The 18,059-nt window shown below is 47.2% G+C and overlaps 1 protein-coding gene across 1 annotated transcript in view; it reads right to left on the reverse strand.

The window, feature by feature from the left end:
- Window positions 1–18,059, reverse strand: part of GRIK5 (glutamate ionotropic receptor kainate type subunit 5) — a 396,169-nt gene that overhangs the window by 278,657 nt on the left and 99,453 nt on the right. Inside the window, exon 2 of the mRNA XM_086929097.1 lies at window positions 494–658. Within this exon, the coding sequence (XP_086785223.1) occupies window positions 494–658 (165 nt within the window). The remainder of the gene's footprint in view (window positions 1–493; window positions 659–18,059) is intronic.

Here is an 18,059-nt window from a genome sequence, read left to right on the forward strand (position 1 = left end):
CACACACACACACCCTGCAGTACTCACTAGTGTCCGTGGTCTCGAACTGACTGTCTCTGTCTGTCCCTCTCTCTCTCACACACACACACATACCCTGCAGTACTCACTAGTGTCTGTGAGCTTGTACTGGCTGTCTATGCCTCTCTCTTTCTCTCACACACACACCCTGCAGTACTCACTAGTGCTTGTGGTCTCGTACTGACTTTCTCTGCCTCTCTCTCTCTCTCTTTCTCTATCTCTCTCACATACACCCTGCAGTACTCACTAGTGTCCGTGGTCTCGTACTGACTGTCTCTGCCTCTCTCTCTCTCTCTCTCTCTCTCTCTCTCTTTCTCTATCTCTCTCTCTCTCGCTCTCTCTCTCTCTCACTCTCTCTCTCTCTCTCTCTGTCTCACACACACACACACACTGCAGTACTCACTAGTGTCCGTGGTCTCGTACTGACTGTTTCTGCCTCTCTCATTCTCTCACACACACCCCCTGCAGTACTCACTAGTGTCCGTGGTCTCGTACTGACTGTCTCTCTGCAGCTCGAAGATGTCCACCTCCACGCGGGCCTTGGCGGATGTCTCGCTGATGCTGTTGATGTGCTCTCGGGCTAGGGCGAGTGCCAGGCGCTCTCCGCGGCCACAGACTGTCTGATCATCAAGGATTGCGGCTGCAGGGAGAAGAGAAACAAACAGAGGCTGAGGAGACTTCGGGGGTGAGGAGAAACGGCGAGAAGACGAGAAACTTAGAGGGGAAGAAAGAAAGGGAGTCAGGAGAACCGGCGAGAAGAGGAGTAACAGTAAAGTGAGTCGAAAGTGAGTGAGGAGAAACCATGAGGGGAGGGGAGAAAGGGAGTCAGGAGAAGAGGCGAGAAGAGGAGTAACAGTAAAGTGAGTCGAAAGTGAGTGAGGAGAAACTATGAGGGGAGGGGAGAAAGGGAGTCAGGAGAAGAGGCGAGAAGAGGAGAAACAGTAAAGTGAGGAGAAAGTGAGTGAGGAGAAACCATGAGGGGACGGGAGAAAGGGAGTCAGGAGAAATGGCCAGAAGAGGAGAAACAGTAAAGTGACTCGAAAGTGAGTGAGGAGAAACCATGGGGGAGGGGAGAGAGGGAGTCTGGAGAAATTGCCAGAAGAGGAGAAACAGTGAAGTGAGTCGAAAGAGAGTGAGGAGAAACTGTGAGGGGAGGGGAGAAAGGGAGTCAGGAGAAATGGCCAGAAGAGGAGAAACAGTAAAGTGACTCGAAAGTGAGTGAGGAGAAACCATGAGGGGAGGGGAGAAAGGGAGCCAGGAGTAGAGGCGAGAAGAGGAGAAACAGTAAAGTGAGGAGAAAGTGAGTGAGGAGAAACCATGAGGGGAGGGGAGAGGGGGAGTCTGGAGAAATGGCGAGAAGAGGAGAAACAGTGAGGTGTGTTGAGAAAGGTAGTGAGGCAAAAATGTGAGGTGAGGCGATGAAGGCAGTGAGGAGAACATGCAAGGTGAGGAGATAAAGAGGTGAGTAGAAACAGTGAGGTGAGGAGCTAGGAGGGAGAAGAAACGGATAAGGAGAAACAGAGAGGATAGGAAATAAGGGGAGTGAGAAGAAACAGTGAGTTGAGGCAATGAAGGGAATGAAGAGAAACAGCTAGGTGAGGTGAAACCGCGGGGTAGGAGAAACGAGGAGGGGAAACAGGTTGGGAAGGAGATAACAGTAGTCCTGGGCAGGGTTCCCAGAGTTCCGCGAAGTGACCAAAAAACTCTGCTGCAGCTACGCGGAGTCCTGCAAGCGGAGGAGTCTGTTCGGTTGTGCTTATCATGCTGATTTCTAGGGCCAGGTGTTTGTCCGTGCTGGAAAATCAGCGTAAAAAGTACCATTTGCAGCGCAAGAGGGCGCTGCTTCTTTCTGCCGATAGAGTCGATGTTCAACTCGAGAGGCAGCTTCCTCGCTGCGAACGGAAGGCTTCTCAACTTGAGCGGTAATGGCTTCCCCCGACCGCCTGCATTGAGAAACCTCGCCAGGAGGTGGTCTGGAGTAAGATTTTCCTCGCTCGCGCTCACCAACTTAGCAGGCGAGCACTATTAACGTTGGCAAGCACTTGCGGGGGAAAAACTGCTCCACGTTCTGAACTGGACATACTACATGGAGCACAGAGTGGGAAAACCTCTGCAAACTCCGTGAGTGAAGTGGAAGTTTAGTTCCAGGCCTAGATGAAAGCGTGAGTAGAAACAGTGAGATGATGAGAAAAAAAGGGGGGAGGAGAAACAGAGTGGGAAGGAGATAAAAGTGTTAGGAGAAAGAGTGAGGCTATGAGATAAGGATGTGAGAAGAAACATTGAGGAGAGGATATAAACGGAGAAAAAGTGAAACAGAGAGGTGAGGATATAAGTAGGTGCGATGAAAAAGCAATGTGGGGAGAAACAGGAAGGTGAGGAGGTAAAAGAGTGAGGAGAAACAGCGAGGCAAGGTGCAAGACGGACAGAAGAAACAGTGAGGAGAGGATATAAATGGAGGTGAGGTGAAACAGTGAGGTGAGGGGATAAATGAGTAGGTGAAACTAGTAGGGGAAACAGGGTGTTGAGGAGATGAAAGGGTATGGAGAAACAGTGAGGTGAGGGGATACGTGGGTGCAATCAAATAGCAATGTGAGGAGAAACAAAAAGGTGAGGAGATAAAAGAGTGAGGAGAAACAGGGAGGAGAGGTGACGAGTGGGACAGAAGAACCAGTGAAGACAGGATTTAAAGAAGGCGAGGAGAAACAGCCAGGTGAGGTAATATAGAGGTGATAAGAAATAATTAGGTGAGGCAACAAAGGAGGTATGGGGAAACTGCAATGTTTGAGAAACACCGGGGTGGGGAGATATGTATGCAGCCACAAGAAACAGGGGAGGCAATAAAGGAGGTGAGGAGAAACACCAATATGAGGAGAAACAGAGAGGTGAGGAGGCCAATATGGAGTAAGGAGCAGTGGCAGCTCGTCTTCAATGGCGGAGGAGCGTCGCCCCACTGCCTGGCGCACAGCCAGCAAAGGAAAAATAAAAAGATACACAAGCATCTTTTATTATTCGTTTGACAGCTTGTGCATGGAAGCGCGTGGCATATGAGGGGGAGGAGTGCTTATGCAATCACTAGACCCTAGGTGCTCTTGTGTGTTTGGCCGGCCGTCTCAGGCCAAAATGCACATGCGCACTTATGTTTGTCCAGCCTGGCTGCATTCAGCTCCCGGGCTGGAGAAACCCCCACAAACTCCCTGGTCTGAGGAGCACGTCCTTTCTGCCCACTCAGACCAATCCCAGCGTTGCTCTGCAGCACAGGGATTGGCTGGGAGTCTGTCCCAGGGGCTGCTGGGACCCAGGAAACGGGCAGCAGGAACAAGAGAGCGAACAGTCTGGTTTCTTAGTGAATATTTACTTGTTGAACTGGGAGGCCCAGCTTGGAAACGGAGTTCTGGAGCCTGAGTTTGAACAGTTATTATAATTTCAACAAAAGAACGCTGGCATAAAAGGATGGAGTGTCTGAAAGCACACCTTTTATTCTTTTATCTACATTTGTTCTTATCTATTATCGCACATGTATTTTTTGTTCAACTGCACCCCTCCACATTTAATACCATATTTCATTGATACTGTCCCATTCTGTATATTTTTAATGTTTTAAAACTTTTATTAACTCGGAAAAAAGTGTTAAGGAGTGACACCAGCTGGAAAATGTTAGTCATGGCCACTGGGGGGCGCTGAAGAGAAATAAACCAACGTATTACTTTCTGTTTCAGATGGAGTCAGTAAAGCTGTTTTAGGGCGTGGATGAGGCCCCCTCAGAGAGTACTCATCTGCGGAAAGCAGCTCCTGTGAGAGAGGAAGTGTCAGCCCAGTAGAGACTGGTCCAGAGGGGAGAGGCAGCTCCAGCAACAAGAACTAGAAGGCTGCTGAGGGCCGGTGCAAGTAAAACCACCAAGAAAACTGGCACAGCTGCTGGTCTCCAGGGAAGAAGCTACAGAACATAGCAGGGATGGTCAGAGCCCTGCTCTAAAAAAAACAGCATTACGACAACACATCTCAATTGAAAGAGATGAAGCTCTGGTCGCAGCTCTGCCTCTTGCCCACAGTGTGATTTCAGGCAGTTGCCTTAAGAAGCCGTGTGATCATCAAACTAATGGCCACTCCTGCTTCAAAGTGATACCCATTCTGACGCATCTATCGCGACTTCGATTTTTGGTACAGTGTCATCAGCCAGAAACGGGGTTCTTATTATTCTCCAAAAAGCCTGGCTGTTTTTTTCCTGAGCACTAGTGTGGAGTTCGTCCCAAATGGCTTGCTTAAGTTCCGCTTTTCTCTTTTTTCTAATTTTATGATATTCCTTTCTTAGGGCGGATATAGTATGGGGGTCCCTTTCATCTTTATTTAGAGCTAATTTAAGTTTTGAATGAGCCTGGGTACACTCTTGATTGGACCAACCTTTTGTTCGGGATGGACCAGCTTTGTGTTTTGCTGTGAGTAGAGACTTTATTTTGTCCATGATTTGCGCAAAGTTATTAAGGAGTTCCTCATCTTCTGTCGACGTAGCAAGGCGTTTCTTGATTTGGGGATATACTGATTTTATCAGATCTTTAGTGGTTTCCTCAGGATTTATCTTCCCCCACTTTATTGAATACCCATTTAATTTGCCCATGTTTATATTTTCTTGGGTCAATGCACTAGCTATCGTCATGGGAAGAGTCTGTTGACGATTTAAAGTCAATTCCATTTTGAGTATGGCGTGGTCACTTTGGGAGTTGGGTATGACTTTGAAGCTTTTTACTCTAGGTTGTAGGCTTGCTGATATTATAATGTAATCGACCGTGGTACTAAAACCTCTTCCTATATAGGTCGGTGCTAGTGAGCTGGTTCTGTGATCCATAGTATTTACTATTTGGAGGTCCAGATCTGATAGGAGATCGTTCATTGTTCTACCCAGATTATTGTGTGCGAAATGGATAAGAGAGTCACCTTCCTCTGTCACCATATCAGGACATTTTTGCTTTGGGTGAGTACATTGATGTAAGTTAAAGTCACCTGCCCATATTATGGATACTACACCCCTTGCTCCTTGTTTCTGTCTAAGGGTAGTTCGTTTTTTATGAAGGTGAGCCAAAACTCTCTGAAGTTGTAATTCCTCAAGGTTATTATAGAAGTTGATGATGGCTACAAACTCTTTTTTTGATAGAGAGATACCGATGATCTGGAAGTTGGGGTCCAGCTCAATGATATTGATTTTTATGTTTTAAATGGTGTTAGCTACATAGATATTTAATCCTCCCTTTGGTCTTCCCTTTTGTCCCACCAGCGCAGGGGAGAAGTATGTCTTATACCCCTGTATATGCTGTTCTAGTTGTGACCATGTCTCCTGTATACAGACTATTTGATGTCTGTGTACATGGTACATGATAGTCCCATCCTCCACCTTTGACCGTAATCCTGCAATATTCCAGGAGATCAGGCTCAAAGTTGGTGGGTTGTTTTTGGGGGTTTTATCTGTTTGTTGATTGCTAGGAATAGCTGGGTCTTCAGGGATTGGAGGGGTGTCTGGGAATGGCAGCGAATCAGAAGTTTTTGGGGAGTGCTCTTTTGGCTGTGGTGGTCAGTCGACACACTCTAGGCCACTATACATATTTGTTAGAGGTAGACCGTTCCAGCCATCCCAACGTGGGGGTTCTCTATAATTTCTCCACTGCTCTTGCCCTCTCCATTCGTCCCTTTCTCTGCCTCGATGATGAGGGCCTACTGTATACCAAGGTCCCTCTATTTGCGAGGGGGCATCTTGAAATGTGGGTGGGTAGAAAAAAGAGAGACGTTTTATTCCTACCCCCCCCCGTTTATGGTATGGCCTTCTCCTGAGCAGATATGTTCTACTATTCTGGGGTCCTCGAAAGTTATTAGGACGCAGTCCCCCTGTATTGATTTTCTACCATGCCCGACCCAAGGGGCTCTTCTGACCATCAGGATTCTGGTGGAGCAGTAGGGGGGTGGTGGTGGGCGATTTATGCTAAGCCAGTGTTGTATTTTGTTTTTTAATGACTAGTTTGGTTCGTGTTTTTGATCCGTGAGCTCTGGTACCCCTGTCAGTATAGCAACAAAGGGACTCGCTTCTGGTGGAAGTGTTACTGGTCTTATTACTGGCCGTGTCTCGCCCTGTCGTTGTGTTTCTCTTGGTCGGTGTGATTGAGGTTGTTTAGTTGAAGGTTGTGTACTTTTTGTAGCTGTGGTAATAGAAGTACTGGGGGTGCTATTATTTCCTGGTGGGATTGTTGCAGGTACAGTACCTGATGATTTAGTGTTGGTTGGAATTGTAGCTAGGGATTTCGGAGCTGTAATAAGTACAGGGGTCAAATTTTTTGCAGTAGGGATAGAGGTCGAGTTTTTTGTTTGGGCCAGAGAGGTTATGTTTGCCGGTTTTTGTGCTCCGGGTTTTTGTACTTTTCTTGAGTTTTGTTCGCAGTTTGAAGCAGAGTTAACTTTTACCGAGGCTGAGAGTTCTGCTACAGCATTTTCTAATTTTGCGAGGGTATCTTGGATGGGTGAGAGGGATTTATGAAGAAGATTTTCAATTTTTTCCAACAAGTCAAGATTGTAATTACAATCGGTTTTATTTATTGGGGAGTCCTCAGCTGCTATCATTAAATTAATCGTGGGTGAGACTTCGTGATGTATACTCACATTATGCCTGCTCTGGTTACCCAGCAAAGGGGGACTAAGTGTGCTTCCTACTTCCTCTGTTGCGGATGGAGTTTGTTTTTTCGTTGGTATTTTATTTGTCTCTGCAAGGTTCTTTTTCTTTTTTATGGCCCCCTCCCTCCTCCCTCTTTCCTGTCTTACCTCCTCTGGTGTGGGGTGTGGAGCTAAATCAGGAGTTTTTTCTAAGTCGGAGTCATCTATCAGTTGAGATTCTGAGAGTTGTGACACCGATAGATCCACTATATTTGGGAGGCTCTGCCTGTTGTTAATCGCTCCCTCGCTATGTCTCTGGCCTTTGGGAGGAACTGGTGTTCTAGCAGTTGCTATGTGGCCCATTGAGGATCGTCGGGCTTCCAGGAGGTCTTGGGATACTCTCCGTTCTATGAGTGTAATGCTCTGATCTATAAAGGTGTTAGCCTTGGTTATAAAATTATCTATAGGGCCTGTTAATTTTCCTTTCTTTGCTGCCGTCTTGCTTCTGCTTCCTCTTGAGGACATATTTGTGCTGGTAGGGATATTGAGTAGGGAAATTGTAGGTTTAAAGTTAGGGGGGTGGCCCAGCCCGGCTCTATCCGGCCTCTAACGGCCTAAAACGGCCCGCTCTTTGCCCGGTCTTAGCCCGAGCTGCGACCCGCGCGCGTCCCGCGTCGCGGGTGAAATATTGGTGGTTATGTAGTTGTCGGTGATGGGCGTGTCCGTGGGCGTTGCCGCCGGGGGAAGAGGAACCAGCTGAGCAGCGTGATGGTTGCTGGTCCTCGCAGTCCCCCGGCTTGCAGGTGATAGGTAAAGCCCAAGCCTCGAACCCTTAGGACTCCAGCTGGGAGCGCTAGACTGACGCTGCCGAATGCAGGTCACTCTCACACCAGCGAGTCCTCGGGGAGGCAGCAGTTAGATGAGCTGAGAGCTTTGAAGTTGCGCGGACCCTGGCTCCGTCCTCAGCGCAAAACAAGCTGCAGAATTCTATGAAGGCGAGTGATAATGACCCAAGCTCAGCCTGTGGTGTAAGCATGTACGGTGCATGTGCCCTAAGTGCAGTGCCTAATTTGAGCCCTTGGTTTCTGGTGCTCAGCACGGCACTTCATCATCAACACCGGCGCATTTTATGAGCACCAGTTATGGACACATTTATTTATGGTGGGAGATTAAGTGATTTGCCCAGAATCACAGGATGTTGAGCCGACACTGAGACTTAAACTTGTTTTTTCAGCGCCAAGATCGGCAGCTCTGGCCATTATGCCACATCCTCTCCCCATTGTCATGGTTAGAAGTTGGTTCTGTTTTAGGCAATGCTAACAGGAGAATGTGCCGGAGATGCCCAGACATGGGTCCTGGGCTCTCTTTGCCACTGGATTCAAGCTAGCCTCAATGATGAGGGGCGTTGCCCCGAAACCGGTCCCAGGATGCTTGTTTCTGTTCCAGGGAGGATCTGGCTTGGCAGTTCGGACTGGACTGTTCCCATGAGGCACGGGGTCAAGACGGATTTGCATATGGCCATGTCTGAACTGGGGTGTCATGGTGAGCAGAAGAACGATGGATTTAACTCAGATACCTTGACTGGGGGTAAACTTTTGATTTTCTCTGCATTCCGTCCATCAATTGTGTGTCTTTTGCTTTCTAAACAAGAGAAATGGGCTGGTGCAAGCTGCCTCCTGACGAGAGTCCTGCACTTTTTGTTTTACAAATGTGCCCCATGTAGGGTTTATAGGCCACTTTCAGTTGATGGGGCTGGAAATCCAGATGTTTTTCACAACAGAATTGAACTTCTTTAGGGCCAGAAAGGCTGAGGTTGAGTTTGCCATATCTGTCACAAGCCTCCATGTGTGACTTACTTTGCCCCAGCTCACACTGCATTTTAGAGGCAGCAATGTGACAGTAACCAAGTAACCTACTGGAAGTCACCAACAGGTGGCAGTCAAGTGCGAATAGAATGCCATAGCGTATCATGCCCAGATGTGCCAGTCTTCTCCCTAAGTGGGCTTGATAACGGGCACTTATCACAGGATCTGCAAACACCTGTCCCATCTCTCCCCCAGGTGCGCATATAGTTGGTAAGGCTATACTCTTAAATTGTCATTGTATTTTCATAGCATTTAATACCCCTGTTGAGGCACCAAAGTGATTTTTGGCGACTAACGCGCTACTCCAGAACCCAAATAAATTTAGTGGTGAATTCGTTTTGGAAAATATTAATTCATTTGAGTCTGTTAGTTGGATTGAAAAGGTTAGTGGAGGGATAGAAGAGGGAAGAGTTTAGAAAGTGTTTATTGGGAGGTCACATTCCTCGTCGGAGATAAATTCATATTATTACGCCTTCTAACCCTGCATCACAAATGACTCGAAAAACAAAGGCCCTGGTTATGACTGGTTTGTTAGAATCCTCTTCATCCCTAACCCTTGGAGTTACCTTCGCCGGGCGTCTCACTCATTTCAAGGGGTGAAGGGGGAACATTGGGGTTACAGGAGTGAACTGGCATTATTGTGCTAAATCTCACGTTTATGCTGGTGTTTCACACAGAGATTTTGGCTGCTTTTCCTTGTGAAATATCTACAATGTAGAACTGCACAGGGCCCTTAACTCCAGTCTCCAAGCCACAGGACTTAAGAGTCCACTTGAAAGGAAGGTCGAAGGAATTCAAACAGTGGCAGCAGGCAGGGTAAATTAATAAATGGTCATACAGCTCATAATAATGAATTGTGAACACATCCAATTTAAATATGCCACTATTTAATGTCAACATGGTGGTTCTTCAAAGGGCCGGATACCACACAAGAGCATGCCAGGAAAATAGGGGCTTATTTAGAGTTTGTGTGGATATAGGTCTCTCAGGTACTGGTCAGTTCTCTGCTGCTGCTGTCATCAGCTGTGCCTCACAATCATCTTCGCACTACTGCTGCATGACTTGTAATGGGCAGCTTATCAATGCATTTAGATTTCTATGACTGGACCATGGTGATTCATTTCACCTGGGACTTCCAGCGTTCTTCTTTTGGAAACACCAGTGTATCCAGAACATTGCAGACAGTGTTGTCCGTAGCTTTTGGAAATTTGATCATGGCACCAAGAGCAGATCATATTACAGACGGTTGGCTTCATTTTATACGGCACGGGGAGATTAATTGATTTGCCCAGAATCACAGGCTGTTGAGCCGATGCCGAGATTCGAACCTGGGGTATATTAGCAACAAATAGCAATATTTATCGCTAAATGCGCTTAGCGCATTTTTTTTATCGCTGTCTATTGCCGGATATTATAGGAGAGATAACATTCTATTGGCAACGTTTATCTCTAATGCAATAAAATATCCGCTGATAGCGGCTCAATGCGTGAATATCGCTGGAAATACAGCGATATTCAGGCATTAACGCTAATGGGGACTTAACCTGAATATCCACCTCCCATTGGATATACAGGATTAAGTCATGGTCTGAGCAGGCGTTAGGTTCTGGCGATAATCGCGCTTAGCACAACTTTTTTAATCGCACAGCCTGCCTTGCTAATAGGCGATAGCTGTGTTAGTGACTGCTTTCAATCGCTTACAGGTTGGGTACGCCCACTTTGCATGTCATTAGCGATAAATATCGCTGACATGCAAAGTGGGCCCTAAACCGGTCGCTATCGCCTAAAAGCTGTCGCTAACTGCTGTTTGCGGCAACTTGCTAAAAGGGCGATAAAATTATCGCCACTTTAGCAGGAAAAAGTCCCTCTAAAGCGGCGATAGTGCCCTTGCTAATATGCCCCCTGGTTCTCCAGTTCCAAAGTAGACAGCTCAGACTGTGAGGCCCGATCTCCTCCCCTTGCCACAGCACATTCTGTTTAAGGCTTTCTGCCTTGAATTTTATGCACATTACCCTCTCCAGTCCCAAAAATATGAAAGCTTTCCTCCAAGTCTCCAGCCGTAATGATGCCTCCGAGTTTAAGCACACCCCCCAGGGCTTGCTCTGCCCTTTACATCTAATCACATATCTGGAGGAAAGTCTTTAAACCCTCACTCTTGTTGAACTCTCCTCAGGTTACTTTCTTCAAGTGACATTTCCAGAGAGCCTTCAGGCCTATGTGTTCTCTGTAACTGCTGCTCAGCCAATCATCTGTCAGGCCAATCAAGTGAGCTCCTTCCAGTTTTCAGCTAGGTGAAGTACATGGGATTGGAGAATCTGGCAGAGCAATATGTGCTGCATTGAGATGAAAAATAGTATAAAAAGTAGATTGAAACTGGCACCCTGTTATTAGAACATTGCAATCTGTGAGCTTCGCATGGGTTATTGAGAGCCATAATCACGTTTTGTTGTTCGGTAGCACAAGTCCTTTCACATATTTTAGACCTATCTTTTAACTCTTCCAGAGCTTGGTATGTCTCCATATATCTATTTTACATTAACCATCTTTTTTTTAAAAATATTTTTATTAGATTTTTTTAACCATATTTTATGCCAGAAAGGCAGAGTAGAAAACAACAGATATTATAGGAAAAGAGTAAAAAAATAGAATGGGCTGCAAGGACAACAAAAGAGAAAAAAAAACAAAAAAACAGTTTCCCTTAAATCCAGTCCGTGACTGGAGCCCAGATCTTAATACCAGCGGTCCTCTTTTTCCGACCCTTGGTCCTATATAAAGCCAATTCAAGATTATACATTGCTAAAAGAAGAGCGTGCCACGTGGCAAAAGAGGGGGGATCGGGGCTAATCCAATCATGCGTGATACATGCGCGCACTAGCGCCATACAGATGAATACAAAACTTTTTCTGTACTCAGACATTGTATTAAGACATGGATCTGACGTTACACCTAACACAACCAATTCCCCAGTTATAATTTGCGGTGTACCCAACAATAGTCCCAAAAATTGTTCAATGGAGGAGAAAAAGTCAGCTAGCTTTGGACAAGCAAAAAACATATGAACAGCGTCAGCAGCAGCTTCACCACATCTGCTGCGCGTAGTCCCAACCGTTGCTCCCCATTCAGCTATCTTGCCAGGCGTGTAGTACAGATCCTATAGAGCCATGTAATGTTGGGAACGCATCCTTCCTGTCATCAGAACCCTATTTGCTAAACTTATTGATTCCTCCATATTAGCTATGTCAATACCCAGCTTTGTTGCCCATTTTTTTTGATGGTGCTCTAGATCGTCAGGAAGTGATATGATAAGTTGTGCATAGAATTGCCTATCGGTGTTTTTCTAAACATACTTTACGTTAACCATCTAGCTAGATTATTACCAATGTTTGTTTGTTGCCTGAATCGGGCATAGAAACACAGAATACATTTGCCCATCAATCAATCAATCAGGATTTGTAGAGAGACTAATCGCCGGTGCAGGTATCCAGGTGCTGGGTACTTGCTGGGATCAGTCGAAGGACCAGGTCTCGAGTCCATGTCTGAATTCAGAGAGAGAGGGTGATGGACGGAGGTGCGGAGGGAGGTCATTCCAGGACTTGGCGGCGAAGTAGGAGAAAGAGCGTCCGCCTCTGTTGCTTCGGCAGATGCGAGGAGTGTGAAGAAGCGCGAGGGAGGCGGAGCGCAAGAGTCTGGGTGGTTGGTGGAAGTTCTGGTGGTGGTTGATATATGCTGGTCCCTGGTCGTGGAGGGCCTTATAGGAGTGTGTCAACATCTTGAATTGGCACCTTTTCTAGATGAAGGGGAGAGAGGATGGTATCTGAGGTGGGGGATGGGGGTCCATTTAGGGAGGTCCAGGACAGTCTGGTAGCTGTGGTCTGTATCGTCTGGCGTCTCTTCAGGAGTTGGGTGGCGAGTCCTGCGTAGAGTGCGTTGCCATGGTTCAGCTGGCTGGTGACTAGAGCTTGAGTGACAGCTTTCCTGGTGTTGACGGGAAGCCATCTGAAGATTTTCCAGAGCATGGGGAGGGTGTGGAAGCAGGAGGAGGAGATTCCATTGATCTGTCATTTCATGGTGACTTTGGTGCCAGGATGATGGCGAGGTTGCTGGCTTGCTCTGTCTGCAGGGTGTGGGTCCTCGTTCAGAGAATCACCAGGTGTCGTCCCATAGGGAGGTGTTTTTACCAAAGATCAGCACTTCTTCTTGTCCTCGTTGAGCTACAGGCAGTTGGTCTTCATCCAGGCGGTGATGATCATCATGCAGTTCTGGAAGTTGGTCCTAATGGTGGAGGGCTCTTCCGACAGTGAGAGGTTAAGCTGGGTGTTGTCTACATAGGCCATGAGGTTGAGGCAATGGGTTCATATGATGTCGGTCAGGGCGTCATGTACGTGTTGGACAGGATGGGGTTAGGGGATGAGCCTTGAGGGATGCAGCAGATGATGCTCTTCAGTTCCAAGGTTAAGGATGGAAAGAAGATCTTTTGGGTTCATCCTGTGAGAAAGGATGCAATTCAATTAAGGGTGTATCAATGGATACAGTGTCAAACGCTGCTTAGAGGTCGAGGAGGAGGATCGTGGCCGCTGGTCCATAAAACCTTCTATCCACTGGATTACAATTCCCATGAATATCTGGGAACATCCCAACTGGGGTGACATCAATACATCACAGCACTGCTCATGGATGCCATGGGAATAAGGACTTTTCAATGCCCCGGCTCACTGTCATCAAACCATGACAGGGCTGACAGGACAGGAAAACCATTCGGTATAGGGGCGCGTGACATCCTTGACGACGTGAGTAAGGGTACGCTGATCCCTACACTTTTTTCAATGCCTACCATAACATGAGTAACTTTTTCTTTTGATTTCCACTCTGTTTATGGCTGATCTTCAACATGGCTGTACATTACTCATTATCAGTGTGTGCCTACAGGGGCACTGCCCCCTTCTCCACCAATGCTGCCTTCAGTGTTTCCCAAATAAGGTATGATAAATTTGTTGTTTAAAAGTGCAGCCATTTACTTTTTAGCCAGTTGATAACACATTTGCATGCACCTGAGTGCATGAAATCACCTCCCACACCACTGAGATGCTATATTCGAGTTATTATGTTTCACAAGGGAAGCAGTGGTGTGCTAGGGCTTATGATGTTCATGTGTTTTCTGCAAGACTACAATGGATTTTATATCACAATCATGGATATATAATGAGCTCACATCAATGTATGCATAATTATGAATGAATACATATGTTTTTCCCAACAAGAATCAAGATTGAATATTGCTCCAAGTGATTGGGCTAGTAAGCCAGTTAATGTATGTAATTAGTGTTGTGTGTTGTTTGTCAGAACTGGTGGAGTGGGTGAACCATAGCTGCCTTAAACTAAATGCTGAAAAAAGAGAGGTTTTGATTTTAGGGATGCAATATTCGATCTGGTACTCTGCATGGTGGCCTGCTGCTCTCGGACGGCTACTGGAGCCCAATGCGAAAGTCAAAAACCTCTGCATCTGGTTTGAGGCAAGTCTCTCATTGGAAAGGCAGATCACCAGTCTAGCTGGGAAATATTTTAAGATTTTGAAAACTTGAAAAAGGTTTTGACACTCCAATCGGAAATCGCTAGAAAGCCCGTCGTTTAGGCACTGGTAATGTCCAGACTGGACCGCTGCAATGTGCTATATTTGGGAGTCACACAATGCAGATTGCAGACACTACAGTGGGTGTGGAAAGCCGCAGCTCATCATCTGCTTAACCTCCTGAGGAGACCACCTCGCGTCCAGCCCTCGCCAAACTGCACGGGCCGCCACTGGACAAGAGTGTCTTTTAAAGCACTGTGCTACTGTCATAGAATCGTGAATGGAAATGGACCCCGCTAGCTGCATTCTCTGGTCAAACCCTGTATGCCTGCAGAAAGCTCAGGTCTGCAGGGGTCTTTTAGCGGATGTCCCCACTGTAAAAGGAGTGCGTATGGGAGGATGTTCTCTTAGATGGTTGGCCACCAAACAGTGAGATGCCCTGCCCCTGGTACTAAGACAGGAGAGCAATGAACTGACCTTTCCGAAGAATGTTAAAACCTGGTTATTAAGACAGATATAAATACTATCCTTAGAGTGTGCTTTATCGGTGCAGGACTTGACACTGAAATCCTAGAGCGGGGACACTTCAGTCGAAGTAACAAGGTGTTTTTATAAAATGTGTTACTATTCTTATTATTTTCGTCTCTCTCCCTTAATCAAAGAGGCAGACAGAAGATTTAAATTCTGTGGCACTTTTGTTGTCCTGCTGAAGGCCCTGGCCTCCATTCGGCTATCTTTTTATGGGCTGAAACATGTTGACACATGTATAGGGTAACAGGGACATCATCCCCAATTTTTACCCCCTCATTTGTTTTTTAATCACACCTGAACATCCGCAAATAAAGGGATACTTTGGTACTTCAAAGTATTTTAATTTTCTTTAAAAACCACAGTTGGTGTTTATATTCAAAGTGCTCCCTGGAACATGATCAAAATCATCCAGGTTTTTAGGGACCAGTATGAGACCCGTTAATGAAGCATGCCACTACTAAACTGGGTGAGGGTCTAACAAAAAACAGTTTTGCATCCCTTGAATAGGGGGTGGCTGAGTGAGCTAAAGAACGGTGATGGATTAAACCCAGATCAGTTGACTGCGGGTGAGTGTTTGATTTGCTCAAACGCTCCGTCCATCATCCCCTTTTGTTTCGCTTTGTTCGCCCTAAGTTGATAGGGTATGCTCAGACGTAAGTTCCTTGCTCACTTGGCCACTGGATTCAAGATAGCCTGGCTGATGAGGATTATGAATCCGAAACCGGTCCTCAGTAGCTTGTTTCCGGTCCAGGAAAGACATGGCTTAGCAGTTCGGGCAGGACTGTTCCCATGAGGCACAGGGCCAGACTGATTTGCATATGGCCATGTCTGAGCTGGGGTGGCTGAGTGAGCTAAAGAATGGTGATGGATTAAACCCAAATCAGTTGACTGGGGGTGAGTGTTTGATTTGCTCAAACGCTCCGTCCATCATCCCCTTTTGTTTCGCTTTGTTCGCCCTAAGTTGGCAGGGTATGCTCAGACGTGAGTCCCTTGCTCACTTTGCCACTGGATTCAAGATAGCCTGGCTGATGAGGATTATGAATCCGAAACCGGTCCCAGGGTGCTTGTTTCCGGTCCAGGGAAGACATGGCTTGGCAGTTCCGGCTGGATTGTTCCCATGAGGCACAGGGTCAGACTGATTTGCATATGGCCATGTCTTAACTGGGGTGGCAGAGTGGGCTAAAGAACGGTGATGGATTAAACCCAGATCAGTTGACAGGGGGTGAGTGTTTGATTTGCTCAAACGCTCCGTCCATCATCCCCTTTTGTTTCGCTCCCTTGAATAGGGCGACACACACAAAGAAATATGACTCTGCTAGGAATATTTGTTGGATGTGGTATAGCCAGTGATGTGTGTTGAAATATCCTGTGCAGCTGCACACTGGCACTATGTGTAACCCGAGCAAAAAATGTACTCCTTTTTTTTTGTTAACGTCACCAGAAGGAGAGGGCAGCAGAGGGGCCCCCTTTAGCCTTCTCCAGTGCTCAGACCTAGGTGAAACACCTCTGGAGCCTCTCATAACATTACAATGCTCCTCACTATGGCTTCCCACCACACACCGTGAGGCGCCCTGAAGCACCCCTAGACAGTCTGCAGGCCACAGGCGCGCTTGGGTCCGCAGGGCCCTAGGTGGACTCTGCTCTTCATCCTTAGGGATTCCATGTCTCTTTCTCAGATCTTCCCCTGAGGTGCTTCTCTGTCCTGCTTCTCTTCAAGCAGCCCCTCTTCTGTGTTTATTAGACTGCAGCAGCAAGGCTCCAGGGTCTGCTGGGGGCACTTCGCCATTATTACAAATGACGTCATCAGACTAGCTCCTCCCTCTAAGAATCAGACCCACAGCAGGGTGAGGATACAGGGCGTTTATAAAGCCGGGTAGGAGGGTGAGATCATGCAGGGAAGAGAGACAGATACAAACCATAAGCGGGGGGGGGGCAGTGAGCAGTCAGAGAGTCAGGGTTTTCAAAAATGTGTAATATTGCAGTCCACATGCAAGAGACGCGTCTGTAGTTCATCATCAGTCAAGTATATGTCATCGACGTACGAGAAGGCATCGGGTCGACCTCATGCAAAAGAGACACTATGCATGCCGCAAACTCACCAGGGCTATTCTTTTATCCCATAGGCAATCTCGCATATCGGCGCGGATTGCCCAGCGCACTGAATGCAGTCAAACCACGGCTCTCAGGAGCCGAAGAGTGGCTGAAGAAGCCGTTGGAAATATCCAAGGTAGTTTTGTACTTTTTTCGAACTATGTTGTTCACTAACTCGGAGCTATGTGTGTTCTGAACTGCAAAGGTACAAACATGACTGTTCAAATGTCTGCAGTCTAAAACTATACGATATGAACCAATATGAACTGAGACAGTAGGATGGGGGAGACACAGAGCAGTATCCTAAGGAGACAGTAGGATTGGGAGACGCAGAGCAGTATCCTAAGGAGACAGGAGGATGGGGAGGCACGAGCAGTATCCTAAGGAGACAGTAGGATTGGGAGACGCAGAGCAGTATCCTAAGGAGACAGTAGGATTGGGAGACGCAGAGCAGTATCCTAAGGAGACAGTAGGATTGGGAGACGCAGAGCAGTATCCTAAGGAGACAGTAGGATTGGGAGACGCAGAGCAGTATCCTAAGGAGACAGTCGGATGGGGAGACGCAGAGCAGTATCCTAAGGAGACAGTAGGATTGGGAGACGCAGAGCAGTATCCGAAGGAGACAGTAGGATGGGGAGACACAGAGCAGTATCCTAAGGAGGCAGTAGGATGGGGAGACGCAGAGCAGTATCCTAAGAGACAGTAGGATGGGGAGAAGCAGAGCAGTATCCTAAGGAGACAGTAGGATGGGGAGACACAGAGCGGTATCCTAAGGAGACAGTAGGATGAGGAGACGCAGAGCAGTATCCGAAGGAGACAGTAGGATGGGGAGACGCAGAGCAGTATCCTAAGTAGACAGTAGGATGGGGAGACGCAGAGCAGTATCCAAAGGAGACAGTAGGATGGGGAGACACAGAGCAGTATCCTAAGTAGACAGTAGGATGGGGAGACGCAGAGCAGTATCCAAAGGAGACAGTAGGATGGGGAGACGCAGAGCAGTATCTTAAGGAGACAGTAGGATGGGGAGACGCAGAGCAGTATCCTAAGTAGACAGTAGGATGGGGAGGCACAGAGCAGTATCCAAAGGAGGCAGTAGGATGGGGAGACGCAGAGCAGTATCCTAAGGAGACAGTAGGATGGGGAGACGCAGAGCAGTATCTTAAGGAGACAGTAGGATGGGGAGACGCAGAGCAGTATCTTAAGGAGACAGTAGGATGGGAAGACGCAGAGCAGTATCCTAAGGAGACAGTAGGATGGGGAGACACAGAGCAGTATCTTAAGGAGACAGTAGGATGGGGAGACGCAGAGCAGTATCCTAAGGAGACAGTAGGATGGGGAGACACAGAGCAGTATCTTAAGGA

This window comes from Lissotriton vulgaris, chromosome 7, assembly GCF_964263255.1.
Source record: "Lissotriton vulgaris chromosome 7, aLisVul1.2, whole genome shotgun sequence".
Classification (NCBI taxonomy): Eukaryota; Metazoa; Chordata; class Amphibia; order Caudata; family Salamandridae; genus Lissotriton; species Lissotriton vulgaris.